The sequence below is a fragment of the Microtus ochrogaster genome, linkage group LG4, assembly GCF_000317375.1.
Source record: "Microtus ochrogaster isolate Prairie Vole_2 linkage group LG4, MicOch1.0, whole genome shotgun sequence".
Classification (NCBI taxonomy): domain Eukaryota; kingdom Metazoa; phylum Chordata; class Mammalia; order Rodentia; family Cricetidae; genus Microtus; species Microtus ochrogaster.
The window spans coordinates 36,580,299-36,605,680 of record NC_022030.1 but is presented as its reverse complement, the minus strand read 5'-3'; the positions used below and the strand labels follow the sequence as shown (position 1 = coordinate 36,605,680).

The following is a 25,382-nucleotide window of genomic DNA, read 5'->3' as shown; positions in this document are numbered from 1 at the left end:
GGCCTTGCAAGCTGCTTCAGTAAGCCACAGGGCTGGAGGTGTTGGGGGTTGAGGGGTTGATAAATGGATTTGAAGGAAAACATTTCATAATGGAGTAGCCTTGGAAGATTTGACGTGTATACACACATACACAAACACACACACACACACACTTTTTTTTTTTTTTTTTTGGTTTTTCGAGACAGGGTTTCTGTGTGGTTTTGGAGCCTGTCCTGGAACTAGCTCTTGTAGACCAGGCTGGTCTTGAACACACACACACTTTTAAGCCTTTAAATGGAAGTTTTAAAGGTGGTACCAATCACATCAGAATTTCCTCAGTCCACATCTATATATCCAAGTAAACGCAGAAGCCAAAGATGACCTGTGATGGGTGCCTGGGGTCTGCTCCAGCGAACAACAATTGAAGTATCATCAACCTGGTCCACGGTAGGGTCTGGAGGAGCATCAGGTGCTAACAGAAAAAGAAAGGCTGTCAGCATTGCTACAAGCCCATGCTTTACTCTTCTTCTTCTTGTCTACTACTACTACTACTACTACTACTACTACTACTACTACTACTACTACTACTAATAATAATAATAATAATAATAATAATAAAAGCTGTTCAAAACTGTTTTTAGTGTCTGGTAATGTACACTAGCCTGGAACAGCCTCTGCTTCCCAAGTCTGGGATTACACATATGTATCATATCCCCCAGCATTGCCCACACCGAAGATTCTTTGAACATGGTTTAATGCACACACACACGCACACACCTGTCGTCTGTGATGTAGACAGGATCAAGCTCTGCTCTCCCTCTTCAGATATTTGATAGACATTGACAATGTACTTCCTGCCTGGGAGCAGGTCAGGGATGTTCACAGAAGTGGCTGTGCTTGGAAGATCTGTAACAGAAAGGGAGAGGTTATTAGCCAGGAGCCAACCGTCTATGGCTTTTAAGAACTCTATATTCATGGGGGAAGACCAGGAGGAATACTAGTGAATAGCCTGAAATTTCCAATGAATGTTCTTTCATTTTCCATCTCTCCCCCTAAAGATGTATAATTTTTAATAACCTCCCTCTGATTTTTTTTTTCCTATAGCTGTCGTTAGACATCAGGGTAGTAGCCATGGGTGGAAGGATGAAGGGATGGGGGAGGAAAAATATTCATTTTTATGATCTGGGTCCCATTCACACAAGTATGCCCAGTATCTTTTTATTATTGCATTTATTCGAGGGAGAGGCTCTGATTTGAATGCCACAGCACACACGTGGGGGTGGGGTCAGAGGACTGCAGTCAAATAGCTTGTGGGACTCCATCCTCTCCTTCCACTTCCACCCAGGGATGAATTCAGGGCCACAGCACACACGTGGGGGGTGGGGTCAGAGGACTGCAGTCAAACAGCTTGTGGGACTCCATCCTCTCCTTCCACCCAGGGATGAATTCAGGTTGTCAGGCTTGGGAGTGAGGACCTTCGCTCACTGAGCCATCTCATTGGCACTAGGCTAGCATTTGAAAAGATCCCCAATCACTAGGCTCTTTAAAAAGCATAAAAGACGGTAGCTATGCATGAATAAAAGATAACATTGTCAGCTGCATATCTCGTTCTGGTCCCTTATGCAGTCCAATGAGGAATCCCAGCCTGGTCAGAGAGGATCAGCTCTCTCCTTGCTTTAATGGAAGGGAGTGTCTTCAGTCTAAACTGTGGAGTAATTCCAGTGACCACAATTCTCCCAAGCAAGCATCTATTAACCTGCACTGAACCAGCCACACATCCTACTCACCAAGGTACTGTGGTTCATCGCCCTCCTCGCTCAGCTCATACTCCACCCGGAATCCGGACACAGTGTCAGAAGCTGAGACCCATGAGACCACAAAGCTGCTGGCTGTGATTTCAGTTACAGACTCAGAAGTGGCCACAACGGGAGAAAAGGGCGTAGTCTCTCCCGTCACTGTGTTGCCTAGAGAAAGGGGAATGAAAACCGGTTTGGTTATCTAGAATGTTCTCTGTGCACGGAAGCTGTTGAGAAGAAAATACAGGTGCCGTTTATGAAAGAAAGCAGCTGAGGAGAGAACCTCCCGCACGGAGCCTATGCCTGAGCCATGCTGGCACAGCTCCAACAATGGCACAGCCCCAAAGATGCTGGCTACGTACTGGTCACAGTACCAGGTGTGCTGGCGCTGGTGGTGAAGTCAAAACGCGTCACTTCTCTGTGTCCATACTGCTGGAAGCTGATGAGCTGACCCTCATATACCACACCCGGGGTCAGGCCTTTGATGGTATAGGAATTGAGGTGGCCTGGAATGGTGGCTTCTTTCCAGCGGCCCGTAGAGGTTTTCTGACAGTTTAAAAAGAACATATGGCGTAAGTGTTGGTGGGGACCGACATTTCTGGCTGGTACTCAGTGATCTTCAAAGAAAAACAAAGGATTCTCACAGCTCCGTTTTGGAAGACAATGGTGGGAAACTTGATTCAGAGGGGCCTCTACCGAGTTTGTTGATGTTAATTAATTACTCGGCCAAGTCGTTTACCATGTGCCCAGGGTGCTGTGCTTGCTTCTCAAACTAATCTCCATCTCCCTGCCAGAAGTGAACACACCACTGCTCCCCCTTTACAGGCGGAGAAATAGTTAAAGCGTATTTTTCAGAGTTACACAGTTGAGGTGCTGAACACCTCCCTACGGCCAATTATTGAATAATTTAACACCAGCATCCTTAATTCAGCCTCTTTCAACTTTTCCAGTAAATGAGAGACCCATTTCTCTCTGAAGTGAGAAAAGGCCACACACTCTATCTTTCAACTTGGCAGGATACAGTTCAAGTTCCTTGCCTTATAGAGACACTGGAAAGCATAATATTGGTTTGACTCAGATCCTGGGGCCATCACAAACAAGATTCAACTTGTCTGGTTGTGTGACTCATCTTTGGAAATGAACAGCCTATCGAGAGCGGTTAGCCAGCTTTGGGAAAGACTGCAGAAGAATATAATTCAGTTTATTTAATCTTTTCCCTCCGGTTTACATTCTTATATCCTGTCCAACTTCATTAATATGTCATGGACAGCAAAACTCATTGCAATAGATGGTTTGGAAAAGAAACACCCAGACTTCAAACAAGAAGTCCTTTTAAGTGTAAATATTCTAAAGCGGTTTAAATATCAAATACATGTTTAATGCCCAGAGATTTAAAAAAAAAAAGTTATCCAATCAAGTTTGTACATGCTTCAAATGTTCTAGTGCCAGTTTTTATTTTGAAGATAAATGAAAGTGATCCAAGTACTCTTTAAATTTAAGGTTTTGCTCAAATGTTGAAATAAATTGAAATTAGCCATTATGTTACTTTAAAAATTGGCAAAAAACAAAAAAAAACAAAAACTTGTATACAATGTAAAGTTTCTTGGCCATCAGAAGAAAATATCAAAATGTAAAGTGTCAGATTGCCTACATAAAAACAAAACAACAACAACAAAAACCAGGAATTCTTTGTTAAAATTTTAAAGAGACAGTGGGCAGGGCTCAGGTGATAGAGTGCTGGGCAAACACGGCCATGGGCCAAGTTCAACCTCGAGCACCACGTAAAGAGGGGCAGATGGACAACACCTGCATGCTTGTCAAAGCATGTGACGGGTGGAGGCAGTTCAAGAGCTTCAGATGTATAAGGAATATGCAACTAGTCTCGGCCTAAGGAGACATGCCTCAAAACAAAACACAGCAAAATCCAAACCAAAAAAATACTCAAAGAATTTAATCAAACGTAAAGATGTCTCTAGTCAATGTATATTTCGTACCTATCTGTAAACCCCCCTTTTGTACTGGCTTTGCAAAAATGCTTCAGAGTTAAGTTCAAAGTAAATAAAAATGGCGATAAAATGAAAAGATGAAGAGAGAGAGATGATGGGGGAGATATTGAAGGGGGAAAGCATCCCTGATTGACACTGCCAGATGTTAAGTTGGAGACTGACTCCTCAGGACAATGAACCCCACAGTGCAAGAGAAGGACAGGAATGATCTCAACAGTGTGGATTTTCCCCAGAGTTTAAATTCAACTGCATGAGTTAATGTCATAAGTCAAACGCTTTCTGTTGTCTTGGATTATTTACAATTGGGCAGATGTGATTTTAGAAAGTATATTTTTTTCCCTTCTAAAATAGTGTTTTTCAGATTATGTCATGAACTTTGTAGAGAGCAGGTCTGAGCAGAAAAAGAGACATCAAAGTTTAATAGACTAATAATCTTAGTACAGTTTCAGAATCTAGGTGGCTAGAAAACTCTTAGAGTTCGTTTCCTTTCAGCAGCTAGCTATAATCCCTTCTCTGCCCCTATATTCTCTCATTCCCTCATTCCCTTCTGTCTCAATAACTCTAGAGGACCAAAGTACAGTTGACTTGAACAAAAGGGTGACATTCATTTAAATGGTTTTCAAACTCTGGAGATAATTTGAAAATGCCAATTTACCTTTAATGGAGTTGCAAAGTGTAAAGCATATCAAAATTTCAAATTGTCTCTCCACGTTGGATGAGAATAGCTGTCAGCATTATGGCTTCTAAGACCTTTCTAACACAAAGGCCTAATTTCTTCTAGATATCAAAACAAATAAACAAAAAAACCCTAAATCGACATGTCAATTCGACTGACCACAGATTGGCTAGACACTAAGAAAATATAAATACCATCTGACAAGGGATCAGCTCTGTTGACTCAAAACCAGAAACAAAACCACAGAGCACCATATCCCAACCTGGTAAGGTAAGGAGTCCCAGAGTCCACGGCTCCTGAGCTAATACTCACAGGTCTCCATCGGAGAATGTACTTGGTGATGTGCGATGGCTCTGGTGCATTCCACTGGATGGGGTGGGAATTGGGCTGGCTGGGAGTCTCTGTGATAATTACTTGGACAGGACCTGTTGTGCCTGAAAATGAAAATGTGTGATTTCTTTATCCTGTGTATTCTTCAAGTTTATTACACGTGAATGTCCATCCTAAAAGACTGTTTGCTCCTCAAAAAATAAGGGCATAATAAAAATGATTGTGTTTAGCTAAACCTTTTATATATTGACATTAGAAACTGGTCTGGTTTGACCTGATAATTATTGCCTTTTCCATAAGAAATGAAATAGATTTTTTCTCTAATAAATAAAACAAAAACCACTGCAATTTCTCACAGCTCGCTTTCTTCTCTGCCTTCAGAGCAAGAGTTGAAAGACAGCTGTGAATTTTCCATAACACAAATAATGCAGTTCAGAATGCAGACCTCAGCTGCTAATTTTATTATGGCTCTTTTAAGAAAAAGTCTGAATCATGGAGGCTCTCGGCACAGATGAGTCTACTAAGAAGGGAGCAACATCCCCAAGGCCGTAGGACATGATGGAAAACAAACATTTCCAAATGGCGTTGAGTCCTGGACAAACAGGCAAAGGTAATAATTAAAGACCCAGGCTTATTTCCCCATCCGGCTAAGCCTTCTCTGCATTTGGAAGAAGAGATCTAGTTCTCGTTTCACTCTATGATTACTGTGGGTTAAATTGTTAGGAGATCAAGTATTGATTGGTTGGTTGGTTTTGTTTTTTTTGTTTTTAAATGACATTGGGACCATGTACTTAAAACTTCAGCATTTTTACATCTTGATATTACTGTAATACAATTTAAGATGGATTTAGTATTTTTGCTTGAAAAATAAAAAGCAAAGTAAGAGAAGGGAATCAATTTTTTAATATAGTAGATTCCACTCAGAATAATAATGAAATTTTGTTGACAAAGGTTTACAGAATAAATATTTAACCTCTCTGTTCTCTAGTCTTCGTCAGACAAAGGTCATCTGTACAAAGTCCTTCTGAAAACTTAAGGTAAGAATTGCTCCCCGATGTTCTGTGCAGCAGAACAAAGCTCTCCATGTTCATAAAGTAGCACTTCACACCACTAGCAGTTTTCTGAGTGCTCTTGGGAAAAAATTAGTGACTTTCAGTTTAATTAGGGTTTCAGCTCCTAAATTCTCTGAAAACAAAGTTTTCTTTAGCGGAATAAATATGTAACTTACATACTTATATGACCTCCAAAACTTTTTAGAATAAAGTGCTCACTTCCACACTGGAAATAATTCAGTTTGTTGGAAACTAACAAATATTCATTGAATCTTAATTTCACTTAATGCCACAAGGTGAATGTCAAAATTCACATACAAAATTCTCAGCTTTGCATCCTAAAGAGACACAGGCTCCACCCACCACACGGGTTGGTCATGTGATCCAATAACAGAAGTCATTTCCATGGCCCTTCCAAGCATGAAGAGCCTCGCGAATACACTAAAAAAGCAACTTTCAAATACTATTTAAAGGGTCCCATAAAAATCAGTAAAAAAAAGATACTTGTCTTTATATGATTTGTGTTCATCTAAATAAGGTTGTCAGATATTGATCTTTTAGAGAAACCCCACTATAATCTCTAAGGTAGAGAGATTTTTCATGTGCATTTTATTTAGTATGTCAATAGTGAATATGTAGTGATTAAATCTCCCTGAGAAGTAAGTCTATTAAGACAATACAAACGACATTTAACTAATCCTATTCCAATACACGGGATGATGGGAGGAAGATGGGGGCGGGGAGAGAGATGGTTGCAATGGCCAACCACAGTGAAGTGGAACTACCGAAGCTCGGTTTCCTTTCTTAGACCTCCAGCACAGGCCTGAAATTCTAGTATTTTTTTATTTTAATTTAATTTTTAAAATGCCTCAGTGGGTTGAGGGTACATGTATGTGAACACAGGTGCTGGCCGAGAATAGAGACGTGAGATGCCCTGGGACTAGAGTTACAGGCAATTGGCCAGCCAGCATGAGCACCGGGAATCAAACTGACTTGCATGAGGAGTGGGCACTCCTAACCACTGAGCTCCCCAGCTCCCCAGGCTCATGACACGCTCCACTTTTAAGGGACTGCTTTAAACAGCAAAGGGGACTTAGGACATTACATTTTTATGTAAGAATGAAAATATAAACTATCCGAGTTGTTTTTTGGGTATAGGAAATTCCAGCTCATCGCTACACCCTGCACCAGCACCTATGATATAAAGACAGGAAAGTTAAAGGCCTAGCTATCATTTACACTATTTAGATTGAAAGGTTGTTATAATCCTTTTGATACTGGTTAGTTGGTGTGATTTTTTTTCCAGTGGACCGTCCTGGCATTGACAAGCAATTCCTACTGTGAAATCTTCACTCGTAGGATGGGACATTATGCACTTTCCAAATCGGTTGAAAATAAGGTCAGAGTGAGTGGTTTCTGGTAATGGTGACCCTGGAGAAGTTAAACATTCATGAATTTTTCTTTTAATGCCAACCGCTTTTCTCTACTTAATTTGCTGAGAGCTGTGCTTTCCTACTTGCTTATTGACAAACCAAATTCCCGTTATCTTTGGTTAGTTTGAACAACTCTACCGACTCAGTAGGAAGAACAAACAGAGCAAACAGACACCGTCTTTCAGCCATTCGCGGGGTTTTAATCATTCCTACACTCTCGAAGCCTCCCAGGCCAGGCACGAGGCACCGACCAAGCCCACACGGAGATAACCACTGCACGGTGTCTGAGGTCAAGCACTCGACTCTGCGCCCTGAAATCTCTTCTGTGTTCAATGGGCTTTTGACACTGCCCTTTTTTAGAGACTAGGAGCAAAGTCAGCTGACATAACTCTAACAGAGTGTCTCCTGAGCATATATTTTCTGAAGGTATAGCATATTTGTAATCAGATCTTAAAGTGTAGTAAATTGACCAGGTATAATAGTGCACACATGTGACCCCAGCATGTAGGAGGTGGAGACGGGAGCATCAGGAGTTCAGGATTATGATCGGCTACATAGGAAGTTTGAGGCAACTGCGGGCTAGATGAGACTCTCAAAATAATGTTAAATTTTAATGCTTAGTGACTCTTAAACCAATAAGAAATACATGTGAAGAGACAGGCCACCTCTCAAAGCAGTCACCTACCCTCGCCCAGACAATGTCTAAGGACCAGGCAGAGGACAGTTTTCCTGCTCATAAAAGCAATGCACGAGAGGTAGAGTGGGCTCGGGATCACTGAGTGTTAGTGTGAAGGACAGGAAAAGACTTTAAAGGTGATTAAGCTGGTCTCCCGCTGTACAGCTCAGAAGAAAGAATGAAGCTACCTGGTATGCCTGTCACAGCCCAGTCAGAGCCAGCAGTCAAGCCTGATCACATGCTCACATGGCCTTTGGTTCCCATAGATTACTCTGGGATGGCGACTCTCTTAGGCAGATAATTTAATCTTACATTTTAGCCTTAACTCTTACAGAGCTAATTTATTATTGTAATTTCTATTACTTGCAGACTGTTATCTCACCCCAAATCTTCTTGTTTCTGAGTACAAGCCAAGTTTCATGTATAAAATTAGGGCCAGCAAGACAGCTCAGTGTAAGGCACTTGCCGTACACAAACCTGGAGACCTGAGACTAACCCCAGAATCCGTATAGAGAAAGGTGAAGAGAGAACATCCCAAAGTTGTCTCTGACCTTTACCTGTGTGCCACAGCACACCGCCTCCCCCCCCACACTCAGAGGATAATAAGAAATTAAAATAAATAAATCAGTAGTGGAAATCTAGGAGACTTTGCTTAAATGGCTAATATAATAAATTCAATGTAATATTACAGTTATCCAATGATTTTTAAATGTTTTCCCACAAATTAATAAACCTTATAGCCAGGCACGATGTCTTCGTAGAAGAAAACAAACAACAACAAAACAGCAATAAATATTTTGGGGTACTGGAACTGTGTGGGTAAAGTTGACCAAGTTACTCAACTCTTGGCTCCAGATATTTTGTTCCACATTCCACGTCATAGACAAAGGAAATGTAACACAGAGAAGGGTTAAAGATGACAGGGAACATATTGATACCTCATCCTCTGATTCCTCCCCTCTGTCTAGGGGACTTCTGAGGGAGCAAGTCATTATTCACACACACACACACACACACACACGGGGGGGGGGTTGAGATAAAATTAACTGAGAGTAAACTTTAGCACGCACCTTTTCAAAGCCTCTGGTGCTTTTTTACCCAATGAAGGGTGAAGAGAGGAAAATAAGTAAAAACATATTGAACAGTAACATGTAAAAGGATGGGCTTCCTAATGTCAGTCAAGACTGACGGGTCCCACCATGATCGCCACACGGGTCAACCGTCAGTCTCAGAGCTGCTTACCTGGGTAGGTCTGCAGAGGTTGGCAATGCCACTCCCCAATGCCACGGCCGTAGCAGTAGCACTGGTATCTGACACCATGCACAAACTTCTCCCAGGAATCGCCGATCTGGTAAAATGTCCGGGACTCTGAATCTTGACACTGGTCTAGAACATACGCAAGGAAAACATTAAAACAGTCCCAAATACAGTGTGATAGAGTATATTCTTAAAATATAACTAAAACTTGCAATTCTTCTTAAATAATAGTTGTATGTGTAGGGGTGTGTGCGGTGCTGTGTATGTGTGTGATATGTGTGCATGTGTTTGAATATATGTATGTGGAGTCATTTCCCTATTTCTAAAATAATATTTTGTTCAAATAATTTATCTTATAGAGAAAACTAATCATAAAAACTAAAATGTAGATATTGGGAAGGAAAGATATTCAGCTTCCTAAAAGAGAAACATTGCTAAATTTAAAATGTAAAGATTAAAATTTTGGTATATACTCATAATCTGAATATTAATTTTTAAAAATTGACTATCAATTAAAATTTTAAAGTTAAGATATCAAAGTAACTGACTTGCCATTTGAACAGCAAGAAAGAACTTTGCAATGATTTTGTTTTATATATTCCTTCAAAATTCAGGAGCTGGTTCTGTACTAATGAGCTAAATTTTAAACCTGAGCAGTGTATACACAAGCCTTTTGGATTTCTCAGCTTTGCAATCTCAGGCCAAACAAACTGCTGGGATCAATTTGTTGCCTCCTTTAGCCTGACATCTGAATTGATTATCTTAAACTTTGGATTTTTGGAATAGGGCTATTTTTAAGGTTGAACCTTCGCCGTTAGCAGAGTCCTATCTATTATACGGTGGGCCAGAGGACGGAGTGTTTTGAAGAAGGTATTTACCCACTTAGTCCTTTACCCATGTTTCCACAGTCAGTAAAAGAAAGTTCCTTTTGCCAGGCGGTGGTGGCACACGCCTTTAATCCCGGCACTCGGGAGGCAGAGGCAGGCAGATCTCTGTGAGTTCGAGACCAGCCTGGTCTACAGAGCTAGTTCCAGGACAGGCTCCAAAGCCACAGAGAAACCCTGTCTCGAAAAACCAAAAAAGAAAAAAAGTTCCTTTTCATGATTCAGAATCGAAAAGCTAACTCCACTCAACAGAAGTAAAGGACACTTGTCACTAAACTGAGTAACAACAGCAAAAAGATGAGTGGCAGGACAGATTGTACACTGGCTCATGATGAAGACATATTGGGCTAAGCTCTCTGCTGACCACTGCGTCGGGTGTGGCGTGAACGCAATGTGGCAACATCAAAGAGCCGTCCTTATCCACAACTGGCTAACCATGCTCCAAGATGAAACCCTCCAATCACAGGCAGCCACTTACCAATGGGATCACACTTCCATCTGCCCCGGCCCTGACCGAAGCATGTACAGTTCAGCATATGTCCCTCCTCGTGGCGCTTGTGGAATGTGTCGTTCACGTTGTAGGTGATGTCATCCACAACGCACTGATCTGCTCAGGGAACAGTTGGATAGTGATGAACATTAACGAATGAAATAGAAGAAATTGTACTTTTTCATAGCATTAGGTTCTACTGCAGGATTTAACAGCTGCTACAATATCTTTTCTACTGGAATAGAACAAGCTTTTTAAAGCTTAATAACATAATTTTTACTTCCATCTTAATCTGTCTGATAGACTTATAATTGTCAAGGATTACAGTCCTAAACTAAAAGCCACAGTAAACTATAGCTTCCTGTGAATAAACTAGTGTTTCAACAAATAAATGTCCTAGTTCCTCTAGCATTCCTGTTTAGTTGATGATTTTATTTAAATTTTGACTGTTACAATTAGATGAGTAGAAGTTGGTATAGCATATACTATAATGTGGTCTGGTTTTTGAAATTAAAAGGAATGTGTGCTGGGTAGTTTCTGCTAACTTGGCACAAACCTAGACATATCTGGGATGAGAGAGTCTCAATTGAGACAATGCCTCCATAAGATTGGCGTATAGGCTGCCAGAAAGTTAGGGGCACAGGCCTTTAATCCCAGCACTCAGGAGGCAGAGGCAGGCAGATCTCTGTGAGTTTGAGGCCAGCCTGGTCTACAGAGTGAGTACAGCCAGGGCTACACAGAGAAACCCTGTTTTGAAAAACCAAAAAAAAAAAAAAAAATCTTATTTGCCCTAGACAGAAACACAGGGATAATCTTAAGCTAAGAAGATCAAGTATTGGTGCTCTCCTTAGGAAGCCACCTTTTTTGCTCAACTTAAGTACTTACATTCTGGGACTGTTTCCAGAGCCCCATAACTACCCAAACTCTGCCAGCTTTTGTCAACGGGCTGCTGGAAACAAGAAACTTCTCCAGCACAGTAAGTGAAGGAAAAATCTGGCACTGGGTGATTCCTTCTCTGCTTTTGACAGGTAAGGATTTTCACAGTCCCTCTGTACCCATGCTCATCAATACACCAGCGTACCTCGGAGCTGGGAGTAAGGGATGCAGGCCCATTCTCCGCGACCGTTACCAACACACGTGCACCTCATCATGTGGCCCAAATCATGCTGCTTATCCCACTGATCCCCAATGCGATACATGACCCCCTCGTTGGTTGTGCAGATCTCCTCATGGGCTGTTTGGAAAAGGATCAAAAAAATACTTGCTAAATGATCACGTGATAGAAATGGGCAGGCATAGGAAGTTACTGGTCTTGTTTGATGAGTCTAAGACCTCTCCTTTGGGAAGAGGACATGCATGCACACTGCTGGGTGAAGGTGGAGTTTAGAACTCTCCAGGAAACAACTAGTCCAGAGGGGACTGGAGAAAAAAACACCGGGAGAGCCAGAGAATCAGACTAGGAAAATCGTGTACATTCTTTCAGTTGATTCTCATTATCTAGAAGGCTGGATTTAACTACAGCCTTGAGACTTCACCTATTTGACTCTAGCTCAAAGAAAAACTGAGCATAAATAAAATGCAAAAGGGACTTTCCCTCTTAAACCCAGCGCCACCTTTTGCTGAAATGAGAAAAAGGAAAGGTGCTGTCTTTTCCTTGCCTCTTCCCACAATGACACTCAAGTTCCTGGTTCTAGAACTGGAAAATAAAATGTCTTCTATAGGCCTCCCAAAACTTAAAAACAAAATAACCAATACCCGACTCCTCTTCATTATTTAGGTAAACCAGGGACAGTTCTCTATTTGTCAGGAAACAATTTGACTTCTTCTGATCACTTTCGCTCTTTATAACTGTGGTGTCAGTCAAACTGGCCATGTTTCAGTAACTACTAGTCTGTGACAATGAGTCAGATAGTTTTAAAGATGCATACATATTTGTGAATTTACATTTGAAGACATAAAGTTTTCAAAGTACTTGGCATTGTGTTCTAGTTTTTGACATTCAGTCATGTCAGTGGGATCTTAAAAGCATACTGATAACCAGTGCTGCTATTGATGGCTTTCTCAAATTGCAAACGTAAGATATAATACATATATGTGTATCATACTTCCCCACAGGCTGCTAGTGGACCACAGGCATCACTCACAGGGCCTCATCTTACCAGCCATGGGACAGAACCCAAACTTCTGGTCCACGTCATAGTTCTGGGTTGTTCCGCACCATTTCATGTTGTCCCTCCTGCCCTCAGAAGTACAGTCGGTGTAGTTACGGTTGTTGTACAGGAAGGGGAAGTGGCACAAGGCACCGTTGGAATTTCCGCCTCGAGTCTGAACCAAAACTGCCCAGGACAACACAACACACAAACAGGAAGATTATAGCTGAGCCTTGGTGTGTACAACGAGCATAGACAACCAAAGGCTTAGACAGAGCCAGGTTCCGGCTGCTAAATCTCAGAGGGCCTATCACAGAATAAAAGCTATCTGATAATATAGTCCTAAGCTTCTTAGTGGATTTTCATCTTCACTTTCAAAATAGATTTAAATCTCATGTTCTCTCATTTTCCCAGCCAAGGAGGAAAAAAGATTAAACGATAGCTTCGTGTAAAATATGGCTCTAAACAGAAGATAAGCAGAGGCACCCTTGACATTTATCCTGTGTGTTCATCAGCTCGGAGGGATCATCCACTGATTTTAATACTTGAGTGTCTTTAATCACATCATAATCTCTATGTGTCAAAATAATTAAACCATAGGGCCCTTTCCCTCGGTGTCATTTCCCAGGTGGTGTTAAGGGACATGGAAAAGAGCCTCTGCTGCGGAATTAGCTGTGTTTCTGGGTCCAAACAGATCAAAGTGGTATTTCTTGTGCAACCGCACAATTAGTGATTGACCTCTGGCAAGCATGAGGAGGGCTTTTCTCACTGCTCTGGTTCTCCCAGGACACTCACCGGCATGGTCAGTACAGAAAGAATATTTTTGGTCTTGCTCATAGTTTGAAGTTGTGCTGCACCAGAGATGCCCATCCTGCCGTCCTTCTGAGGTACAGGAATAGAAGGTCCGACCATTGTAGGTGAATGGGAGGACACAGGGCTCCCCGTTGGAATTGCCACCGTAAGTCTGGGTCACAGCTACAAGTACAACCAAGAGTCTCGGTCAGTACAGTTGTTTCGCACCCCACCCCACCCCACTGGTGGCAAATTTCTAATTTAAATGGAAGCTGAGCTTGTGCCATAAGGAACAAAGTGAAAGTCATCTGGTGAATGGGCAATCAAAATGTATTATGATTTAGGATAGAACCATGGGCCAAAGTTCCTCTGTTAATGTCCCTGGGAACCACATCTGTTGTCATGACTCAGTTTCTCTACTTGTAAAGCTTTATTAATTGTGGTCCAAAGATGACGGTGAGAGATTTATAGCTATATTCTGTTAGAATAAATAGTATACAAAGCTATTCCAGGGGAAAAATATAAAAATAGACATGTTTGTAACCCAGAGAGGCTGTGAGTTGTTGGAAGACATCTATAATTCCAAATTTAAAACTCAAAGTACAGATTATTAGCTATTCAGAAAACCAGTGCTCTTAATAAGCATCCCTTTGGCAAATACAGAAAACTCAAAGTAGCTTGATCCTCATGACAGGAAGAAAATACATATTTTAAAAAGACTAGAAGAAAATGTCAACCATTGCTATCTCTGTTACAGGAGGGTAAGAATATAAACTATTCTGGCTTCATTGTTTTACATTTTTTGCAAACCAAGACACTGCAGAAACTAAACGTAGACTCACTGGTGATACTGTCTAGAGATGGTGCCTACCTGTCTCCTGGCAGCTGACTCCATTGCCCAGGCAAGTGCACAGCATCTGCTTGTTTCCCTGTGACTTCAGCCACTGCATTCCCACCGAGTAGACCACACCGCTGTCCGTGACACAGTGGCCGTAGGGAGCGGGCTGCAGGGGAGTCTGAGGCTGGTAAATCGCTGTTCGGACATCTGTGAGGGAGCCAGATCCTAAGAGCATGAGGATGGAACATTATAAAACTCGAAGAGAGAAATCAATGAGTCCAGAGTCTTGGCCCGACCTGGAACTTGAATGAAATGTCCCATCCTGTGTTTTAGCTTTTGCTTTCAATCCAAAAAGAGATCCAGAAGACCCCTCCAGATAAGCTCTCCTGGGTCACCAGAATAAAATATCTGAGTGACAGACATTGTTCTACCACACAGCACAGGTCATCCTCAACAAACCCTCAAGCAAGGGAGGCCTCTTGTCTGTGAACTTCACACTCCTCCATAGCTCCCCTCCTGCCTGGCTGTCATTATTCCTGGGTGCCATCCCCTGCCCTCCCCTTCACCTGAAATGGCCTGCCTCCTCCTTCCTCCCTCACAGATAGCTCTCATACATGCAGTGTGGGACCTTCCTCTTCCCAAGAGAGGCTGCCAATTCCATGACTTCCTGGCCTTTCTGAAACTGCGCTCACAGGAGGGTATCCCAGATAGCCTCAGATTTCCCACTAGGCCCTCTTGCTGGTGTTGTTACTCAGCAGAATTACTTGGGGGGGGGGGTGTTTTCCTAAAACCAATGGATCCTCACAAGTTTTCTCGGAGAGTAACACAGCAGAATGTGCTCTCTTCAACTTTTAGAAATCTGTCCTCTGAAGGCCAGAGCCCACAGCAGCAGCAGAGCTGGCAGGAGAATGAAAGGCTAGCAGGGTGAATAGGGCATCTCCCCAGCGCGGCTGAGCACTAGGGTCCAAAGACACCGCAGACAGAAGATGTCAATGGTGTCAGAGCCCCCCATACAGAAGAGTGCCAAGGCCTTTGTAGAATAGGTCGTTTTGTTTAACATTGCTTCTTGAACCTTTTAATAATGAAATATCTCAGCATCATATTAGCATTGTCATCAGAATAGTTAGCGTGTATTATTTATCCCAGTCAACTCACAGTTAATTCTTAACGTAGTTCAGTACACTGACATTTGTAACTTCTCTTTAGCCAATAGCTATTTTATTGATGATAATTAGATAATGTAGAGATCATCAAATCTAACCTTGTTTGCTTTCATATGAATTAACTAGTTCAAGATAAACTCATTGAAAGGAAAAAAATCTAATTACTATTAGCTAAATGATTGATTGCTAAGAGGCTGAGTAACAAGGCTAGGATATCACACAGCTACAAACTAGATGAGAAGACACAGCACAATAGTGGGAAGGGACCCTGCGAAGGCTGTACTGCTCCCTTCAGATGTGTGTGTGGAAAGAGACTGTGTATGTTCTATTGAACAGGCTTGACTAGAATCCACTAAGTAGCCAAGGATGACCTTGGACTTCTGATCCTCCTACCTTTACTTCCTGACCCTTGGGATCATAGGTACGACCCCACCCCTCATTTCATCAGGTCTCATTATGAATGGCTATGAGCCACCATGTGGTTGCTGGGAATTGAACTCAGGAGCTCTGGAAGAGCAACCATCACTCTTAACCTCTGAGCCATCTCTCCAGGCTTCATACATGATCGACAAACACTCTACATGAACACTCTCAATCCTTCTTCAGACTCTTATAAACTGTGGTGCACATATCTTTACCTCTTCAGTTGTTCTTTTAAATTCTATACAGTAACTATTGTTTGTTTGCATGCTGGGAATTGGACCCAGGATGCTGAGGATTCTAAGTGCATGCAACACACTCATTCACTATTCCTCACGCATCTGAGTGAGGAAAAATGTGCACGTGTACATGCACATGTGTGTGAGAGCATGTGCATGTGGAAGTCAGGGATCGAGCCCAGAGCCAATCATGTTCTCTAGGACAGCATCTCTCATGAACTTGGAACCCCCACCAAGCAGGCTATGCTGGCATACCAGTGACCCCGCCCTCCTGCCTCCAGCCACTTGGTACAAAGATGACACAGCTACGTCTGGATGTGTGTGTTCATTCTGGGCTCTGAACTCTGCTTTTATGCATAAAGAATTGTACTGATGAAGCTATTACTTGAGTCTCAGTATGTTTTCAAACCCCTGTTCTACTTAGTGTTAAATCCATTTTTCCCCATCCAAGACCTATTTTCATGCCATTCAAAACTTTGTTCAAAATACCACATGACTATTTTTAAATAAAATTATGTAAACGCTCTCAGCTTCTTAGCTGAAACCCTATAAATCATCTTCAAACGGCATGTCAGCCTATTTCCCGGTCCAGGGCCTCACCAGCTGAAGTGCTCTGAAGAGCGTGTCTCTCACATTTCCATTCCCCTCTGCCATTGCCCGTGCAGACGCACTGGAGCAGGTTTCCTCGGGTATCCTTCTTGCTCCACGTGTCTCCAATTCTATACGATGTCCGGGTGTCCTGATCGTTGCACCTGTCTGTTTCGGAAAAGAAGCATTGAATAAGGAATTCAGGTGTCACTGACAAGCAAGCAGTCATTCAAACAAAATCAGGAACGCTGTGCTTGAATGCTTATAAGTGGCAGTGGTGTGACAAGCCCTTACCCAGTGCTGGTGCTACAGATATGGAAATTTAGATGCTGTTAGTTACAGTACAGTCCCACCTCTCCAATTTGCTAACCAAAACAGAACAAAACCAAAAAGGAAAAAAATTTCTTTGGTATCGTTCACTGATTTAAAAAAAAATTTTTTTTGAAGACTTTTTATATTGCTTCTTGGACCCAATTCATTCTCTGGCATTCTACTGTTCTCTCCTGGTAACAACTGCATATGGCCCTCCTTCCAACGCTCCTCACAACCACAGAAGCAGTAGGGAGGCAGACAGTTCTTAAAGGGCCTTGTCCAGCCATCCCAGGGAAGCCATGACTTGATTAAAGCATCCCTTCCTCCACTTTCTGTGGAACAACAGTTTCTTCAGCTAGAAGATTCTTTTCCTGTCCTGCTCTAAAATACCTGCTTTACAGGTCACAAACAAAATAACCACTGCCTCTAGCCCCGGCACCTGTCAGGTAGAGGCAGGAGGATTAGGAGTTCAAGGTCTTTCTTAGCAACATAATAAGTTCTAGGCCAGACAGAGCTTCATAAAAATTTGTCTCACAATAATAATAACAATAATAAAACCACCACCAAAATGGCCCTTTATCCCGTGGCTAAAAGATCTGCTCTGGATACTGTCTCTTATTATTGCTGTAAGAAAAGCTGGCCTCAGGCATCCTTATTGTCCCTTTTAAGATAGTATTAATTGTTTTAAGATAGTCTTAATTGTTGCTTCTGTGTTCAAAGTTCTATCTGTCGAATTTTAAACTAACAATAGCGTTGGAATTAGCTGAAGCATTGTTTTAAAATGAATGTAAAATAAAATCAAAATATCTTGAATGTGTATTATTTATTTAGCTTAAAATAGTTAATACTTAAATTTTTAAAAATACCACCCAAGGTCAAATTCGCTAAACAAAAATAGATCATGGAAAATGATCAAATATTTCCCCCAAACTTATGGGTTCATTAGCTCTTTAGCATTTAAAAATGTGATGATCTTCAGTCTTCTGAGACCTTTGTAGCAAGATTTTACCTTAAGACAATTAGACAAGTAACTGGGGACCTCGGAGAGGGCTCATTGAGTAAGGGCACTTGCCACCAAACCTGACAACCTGAGCTCTCACTGGACCTTGCTTGGTGGAGAGAATCAACTCTTCCAAACTGTCCTTTGACCTCCACATGCACATTGGGGCATGTGTGCCTCCCACCTCCACATACAAAATAAACAACTTTAGAAAGAAATCCAATGCAAACTCTTACCTAACCCTTAAAACTCTTCTGATAGCAAGCTAAGAAGTTTCTTAAAGAAAAATCGTTTGTGCAATGAAATATAGGTATAGGGAGGGAATTAGGAATTGTACAATAGCCTGGCCTTCAGAGATGGGGAAGGTTTGTATATATCTAGTTACTTACAAAGCACAAGATTAGGAGTGTCAACAAAGACATTGAGAAGGTTCAGGTATGACAACATTGTGAGCTATGGTCTCGACAAAAGCACCAACCTGCAAAGGCTTTCCTTTGACCTTTGTTCTTGTGTGTGTATGTGTTTGCCTTTATCAATAGGTGATTTTTTTTTCCTGACTCGGCATTTACAGCAATATCTAATTCACAAAGAGGCTAGACCCTTCATATTCATATTGCAGTTCAAGAGTAAAGATAGGTTATAATTTAAATAGTCGGTTAGCTCAATAAATGAACACACAGAAATTGGTTCCACTTTCCTATTAGAAAGAGAATACTGACTACTTCTCATTTTCACAACATTTTTGTGTTGTAAATAAACCTTATTTAAACTTCAAACACAGGAGGAAATCTGAACTTCTAGAGCCTCTTATTTCCATGTCAATAGCTGCCCATGTCAAGGGTTTTATTTGCATGCTACTTTAAGGATTTAATTGTCCATCGTACTAGGAAAATATCTCAGTGATAATTTCCAGGTCTAAGATGACCCATCAGTATTTGAATAAACACTAAAGTTCTTTTTACTAGCTGACTCTAGCTGACTGCTTACAATAGTATTGAACTGAGAATTTTTTTTCTACTTATTTAGTGTTCTCTGAAGAAGCAGAACGTGTTGGTTTTACAATTTTTCTGGACATCTTAAAGTTGCCAAAGCGTGTTTTTGTGCTGGGTCTCTTCCAAGTGAGGCAGCATTACAACTCTCTCTAGGAATTCAGAAGCCAACAGCAGACAGCATTTTCAACAGAAAAAAGCTAAAACCTACTTCTGGAGGAACAGGTGATGCGCCCATTGCCTTCGCCCAGACAAGTACAGTCCACCATCATCCAGCCTTGGTAGGGCTTTTCCCAGGTCTCGCCCACGACGTAGGAAGTCCCAGCAGCATCATCAAAACATTTCTCAGCTGTAGAAGAAATTGAAAGACAGAGAGAGAGAGAGAGATAGAGAGAGAGAGAGAGAAAGCTATTTAAAATTATAGTGTCTCCCTGTAATTTAAAGTGTAGCGGGTAAGCAAAAATCCAGCCACATTTTTTTTTTTAAGCAGTACTCTATTCAGGGAAAAGAAGGCACACCCTGCAGCTAAGCACATAGCAAGTAGCCAAAGCAAAAGAAAGCCCTGGGCTAGTTGGCAGGCAAATTCTGTTCTAATGAGTACACAGACTGCGTTTTCTGCAGGTTCCCTAGCTTCTCACTAGCATTTCAAATGGAAAGAAACAATATATGTACCCTGTGGGAGATGGTTCGTCACAAAAATCATAATTTCTTTTTTAATCTTTAATTTATTTATGTGGTACTGGGGATTGAACCCAGGACCTTTCAGTTGCTTCAGCAAGTACTGTGTAACTAAACTGTGCCCCTGAGCCACATCCCAATCTGAATTGCGAATGACTTAAGGAAGAAAGTGATTTAAGTTTTAGGCCTCTATAAAAACTAAAGACAAAACAAATGTGTAAAACAACAACCATGACTTGGAGAAGTAGGAACCGGAAAAACTTCTGGAGTCACAGAGTACAAGTGAGGCTGTGACTGAAAGAAAAGGTTTGTTTGTAAAGAAACCAACAAGGTGTGACCAGAGCCACACAACAGTCTGTGCTTCAGCCACTGCATTCCAAAAAGAAGTATGTCAAAAGTGTCACTTTTCCCCCTGTAAATAACAAGTCTTCACCAAGGTGACAGGATCAGATATAAAAAAAAAAAATCACTTCTTCAATATTTTAATTTCTCAGGCTTTTGAAGCAAAATCAAAATTTCTCTCTGGTTTATACTTCAGGATCTGATTTCGTTAAGACTGGGAGTCACGGAACATTTCATTAATCTTCACGTCGCTGTTCAGATATCCTGCCCAGGAGTCTGGGTTCCACACATGACGTCCCCCACAACCACCCCAACAGGCCACTTGCCTATGGGTTTACAGGTCCATTCCCCTTTTCCATTCCCCAGACACAGACACTCTAACATGTAACCGCCAGTCTCGTGCGGCCGCCTCCATTTGTCACCAATCTTGTAAGACTGGCCCCCTTCATGGCAGCGATCTGTTACAGAGAAAAGGCAAACGTTAGGAGAGAGTGATACAGAGAATCAACGGAGGGGGTGGGGAGGGGGTGGGTCTTGTGTTCCATCTGAGAGAGGTACTTATGTGGGCCCAAATGAGACCCCTAAACCTGAGAACAGCTTTCCCGCCAGAGGCAGGAGAAAAGCTAACAGCATAGCTGCTCACATTGGGTCAATTGTTAAAGAAGTCACAGAGAAATCTGAATGGCAAGGGGGCCATAAACAATGGGCTGAGCATTCCAATTGCCTGGAGTACGGACAGACTGCATTTTACTCTAGGGTGTAAATATCACTCCGCTGGAAAGCAAGCATGCACACCCATGAGTGTGGAAACCCTGACACTTTCTTAGGCTGCTAAGTCCAATGGCCGAACTGTCTGCAGAATTATTAACACTGTGTACTACTGACTCTTGGGTTTTGCCAAGAAACTTGGAAAAACCCTAACATTAAGTGTTGGAAATATTGGAGTAGTCAGAAGGGACTGATTGGTTCTTTTGGACAGAAGACTTACTTACATTTAAAAGCTAGCTTTAAAAAATTGCCTTATTAATAGAAAGTACTGGCAACCCTGTGAGTCATATTGGAAAGATTACCTTAGCTACAGAGTTCATGAAGCCCAGCACCCAAAGTTCTTGGAAATGCACTGTGCTCATCATCTACGTTGTATTTGAGAACACAAAGATCAGCTCCCTAAGTCTAACCTATTCATTATAAAGAACCAGACTCATGACAAAAAAAGAAAAGCATGGCTGGTTCAACACTGTGGATGATCACATGACCAATCTGGCTTGAAGATCCAAGGTTATTTAAAATAAGAAGGTCCTTTGGGTATACATTATTAGAAAGAACCAAGAGAGCTACCTGGTTCCACAGTACACACACACACACACACACACACACAGAAAGAGAGACAGTGAGGAGAGAGAGAGAGAAAGAGATTACACCTCTACTTAGATCCATCTTCCTCTACTTAGGTGCAAGAACTAGGTGGGTAACCACATGGATATGGTCATGGGGGTGAATCCCAAAGTAAGAAATATTCACTACTGGGCAACAGAAAATGGCAGGGACAGGATGGAGAAATACACGTTGATGGGACCTCCAGCACGTTACAGAATGCCTTTCTTACTTGCAATGGTGCAGCTGATTCTCCCTCGCCCAGCCCCGATGCAGGTACAGTCCCAGATCATGGAATCTTTAGGGCGCTCGTAAGTGTCACCCACTTTGTAAGTATTCCCGGTGTATTTGTCAAAGCAAGTCTCTTCAGCTGTGGAGAAGAAGCCCATGTGAGCCTCACACACACACACAAGCTCCTCTACCCTCCCCCATCCATCTGAAGGAAGACACCCTCTTCCAACTTACAAGCAGCGTGGCTACGTGCAACCGTAAGGAGACTTAGAAATGCCAAGTTCTGCTTTAATGAAACCATAGTTCTTGGCAAGCTCTGCAATTTGTCCTCTATTTACAATGTAAAGAATTCTCAGGAAGAGGCCACACCCTAGGACCAGCAGAGCTGAAAAGGACAGATTTCAAATTCCAACCTCAAACTGGGGAAATCAATTCATGGCCAGGCCACGTGGGAGGCAAAGAGTTAGGAGGTTGCCTCCCTCTCAGCAGGTGCTGTCCTTTGTGTCAGCCTGACTGAAATGTTTCCCCTGGAGAAGCAGCTTTTCTGAAGGAACTGAGGTGATTCACAAGAAACATATCAAGGGGCTTCAAAGGCTCAGGAGTGGTGGTTTCTCACTGAACTGCAGTGAACAAATTATATTACACACAAATGCTTCAAAGTAATTTTTGGCCCATAATCTGAGAGCCAAAGATCTGAGATAACTTTCTAATAAATTAAGCTTTTATAAGTTTTCTTTCTGAAGGAAGAAGGGCAAAAGCCTTTCATTTTTCTAATCAAACTCCTTGGGAGAATAAAAGGAAGGCTTTGGAAACCAGTTTGGAATACATTTGTAAGGGGAGCGAGCATGTGAAAAGCCAGTATCAGTGGTTTAACAAAGAGGGAACTGCTGGCAATTCTCTGGGGTGTGTGTGTGGCGGGGTGTTTTTATTGAAAGCTAACTTTAATAAGTGAGCATCATTTCTGCCAGTGACCGGACTACCTTCCACTTACCTTCTGGTTTACTCTCGCAGTTAAAACCCCGGCTTCCTCCATAGCAGGTACAAACCAAGGCGTTGCCCAGGTAGGTGCGTTCCCATTGCTGGTTTATCTGATAGTGTTTCCCATTGTCAAAACAGCCAGCTGTGAAAAATTGAAGGAAGGGAGAGGTTAACAAAATGAAGCTTTTTTTTTTTTTTTACAGATTCATCCCTCCTCTTTTTCCCCTATCAAAATTATTGAATTTTCCCAAGTGAATGGGTGAGCCTGAAAGAACACAAAGTCTCTTAAAAGCAACATCCCACTAAAATACAGATGTGGGAGCTAGCTCTCCAAAGACTTAAGCGTTATTTATGTAGGTGGATATTTAGGTGTTTTTTTTTTCTTATCCTTTAACTTGGCTGAAAGTTATACAATGATGTCATGTCCATCTGGCCAGGGGAACTACATCAGCAGAGTGGAAATAGTCTGATAGGCAAATAATAGAAGTTACTTTTAAAACATCTGAGAACCATCAGCACTCTTAGCAAAATAATAATGATAATAATAATATAACAGGACAAGAAAGAAAACTTTAAGTTGTGTGTGCTGCTGACTATGACCCCCAGCTCTGTGGAAGCTGAGGCAAAAGAACTGAACACAAGCCTGGGCTACACAGGAGAGTATCAGGCTAGCTTAGGCTACAATGTGAGACCAACTCAAATAAATAAATAAGGAAGGAGAACTTTAAAAATTTCCTCTAGCCCAAAGTAAAGCAAGGGTGTGCCTCTGAACAACTCTAAGAGAAATTCCAGTCCTTGCTCTTGGTGAAGAATCCCGAGGTACCCCCAAAAGCAGCACTGGCAGACGACAGCTCTTTCACGCTGATCAGAAACTACCGATTTGGATATTCTTTCCTCATTCCCGTTTGGAAAATATTTAACCAACTATTCAGTAATACAGAAAACAATGACCAGGGTGACCACACTAATCTCATATGTAAAATGAATAGATTCGTGTCACTTTTCTCTTTCACCACAAGTTTTGTCTCCTGGAAGGGCAATCTGAAGGTGCAGAATTTGTTAGCGCGCCACGGGGCAGGGCGGGGGGGGGGGGAGGGAGCACACCATACGGTCCTCGCCTCAACTGCAGAATCTTCTCCAGAGCCCTCCACCCCCAACCAGCCAGTTCAAACCTAAGCCTTTTGTGTCCACAGCTGGCTTCTCTCAAGAAAGCGCACACTCACTCACGTTCGCCCAGCCACGCACGCGCGTAAAACTTTAGCTTCAACTTCAGCGGGCTCTGAGGACTGACCCATCCCTGCAGCCCCGCCGGTTTCGGCCAGACTGTCGGTACTCACGCTTGCTTTGACTGACAGCCACCGGGGACTGAGGCTGCACGATTTGCTGAGCCTGCCTCCTGCTCTTCCCGGCTTCGGTGTAGCGCACTGCTGTCCCCAGACACAGGACGGCCAGCAGCAGCAGCCGCCCGGGTCTCGGACCCCTGAGCATCTTGAGTGGATGGGAGGAGAGCCGTCCTCCCCAGGATCCAAGTGGCCCCGAAGTGTCTTTCCTTTCGCAGCCTGCGAAGCAAAGTCCTGAGGTGCGGACGCCTGTAAGAAGATGGGAAACAGAGGATGGAAAGAGGGTGGGAGAGGACCAGAAGTTGTGGCCGCAGGTCCCGCTCACGCCCGGGGATCCCTCTCTTCCCCTAGTGCAGCTCAGCGGGTGCGGGCGGCTGAGCCCCAAGAGCAGGGGCTTATATGGGCCAATCCCCTCCCGCCCCCCACGAGGCCCTGCGGGCTCGGGAGGAGGGGCCGGCCCGACTCCCCCCACCCTTCCTGCCGCCGCAGCCGCCGCCGACCGCGCTCCGATTGGCCCGGAGTCAGAGTGACGTCACGAGGGACGGTGGGTTCGCCCCGAACAAAAGAGATGCTGATCTCCCGCCAGGACTGGGGCTAGAGAACTTTTTTTTTTCTCCTTTTGGTTTCCTTTGCGGTCGTCAAACTTTTTGGGGAGGATTGGGGGTAGGGATAGAAAACGACTGTAAAGTGAGGTAGACTAGGAGAAAAGGGAGGGAGGAGCTGGAACTTTATGAAGCCTGGGGTGGCAAGGCTTGCCCCCCTTTTTACTTTTTTTTTTTTAAATTGGTGGCTGTGGTGGTGTTTGAGAACATTGCGTCACCTCTGAGAAAAGTCTGTGCTCACCGGAGTGTATTTTTGCGGCGAGCGAAAAAGTCAAAGTGGCCACCACCTTGTCGCTGTAGGAATCCAGACTTCACTTTCGCAGCCCCAGGGCGGGGTGGCTCCTTCTGGGTGCTTTTGCTGGGCCTCCTGTGCGCCGCCTAGGGCCCTCTTTTTCTTTGCTCTACCCTGTTGGGCTCAGACTCCCGCGAGCCGTACCTACCAGGTTTTGCGGCAGAAAACGGGTGGGAGAGGGTGAAGCGTGGCAAAGGTGACCCTTGCCTGTAGCTTCTACAGCCCCGGCAGCTCTCCGCTCCGTGGAGCTCTACAGATTGCGGGCAAACTCACAGGACCAAGTTTCTCGGTAAAAAAAAAAAAAAAAAAAAAAGAAGCAACAGTTTCTTCTCTAAATCCCGAAGCAAAGTTTCCCTCTCCTGGGAATGGAGTGCCGGTTTCCCTTAGAAGGAAAGTGAACAGTTGGAGAAGGAAACAGTTGAAAAACCTTCCGGTCCATGTCATGTTCCCTGGGACATTTGCAACCAAAGCAGAG

General features: G+C 42.9%; 1 protein-coding gene across 13 annotated transcripts in view; it reads right to left on the bottom strand.

The window, feature by feature from the left end:
* The window catches only part of Fn1 (fibronectin 1), a 65,332-nt gene extending 40,894 nt beyond the window's left edge, over positions 1-24,438 (bottom strand). For 6 of the 13 annotated variants that reach the window (XM_005361406.3, XM_005361407.3, XM_005361412.3 and 3 more), the window contains exons 1-17: positions 24,011-24,436; positions 22,687-22,815; positions 21,697-21,834; positions 20,417-20,548; positions 19,282-19,419; positions 16,782-16,937; positions 14,393-14,584; positions 13,525-13,704; positions 12,739-12,915; positions 11,661-11,813; positions 10,568-10,696; positions 9,191-9,334; positions 4,770-4,891; positions 2,138-2,321; positions 1,767-1,943; positions 757-885; positions 362-451 (exon numbers count right to left, since the gene is read on the bottom strand). In XM_005361406.3, coding sequence (XP_005361463.1) covers positions 362-451; positions 757-885; positions 1,767-1,943; positions 2,138-2,321; positions 4,770-4,891; positions 9,191-9,334; positions 10,568-10,696; positions 11,661-11,813; positions 12,739-12,915; positions 13,525-13,704; positions 14,393-14,584; positions 16,782-16,937; positions 19,282-19,419; positions 20,417-20,548; positions 21,697-21,834; positions 22,687-22,815; positions 24,011-24,161 — 2,521 coding nt within the window. In that variant the 5' untranslated portion in view covers positions 24,162-24,436. Of the gene's footprint in view, positions 1-361; positions 452-756; positions 886-1,766; positions 1,944-2,137; positions 2,322-4,769; positions 4,892-9,190; positions 9,335-10,567; positions 10,697-11,660; positions 11,814-12,738; positions 12,916-13,524; positions 13,705-14,392; positions 14,585-16,781; positions 16,938-19,281; positions 19,420-20,416; positions 20,549-21,696; positions 21,835-22,686; positions 22,816-24,010 lie in introns of all 13 variants that reach the window. The other 7 variants (XM_005361405.3, XM_013351646.2, XM_013351647.2 and 4 more) reach the window with 3 other exon arrangements.
* Between the last annotated feature and the right edge of the window lie 944 nt (positions 24,439-25,382).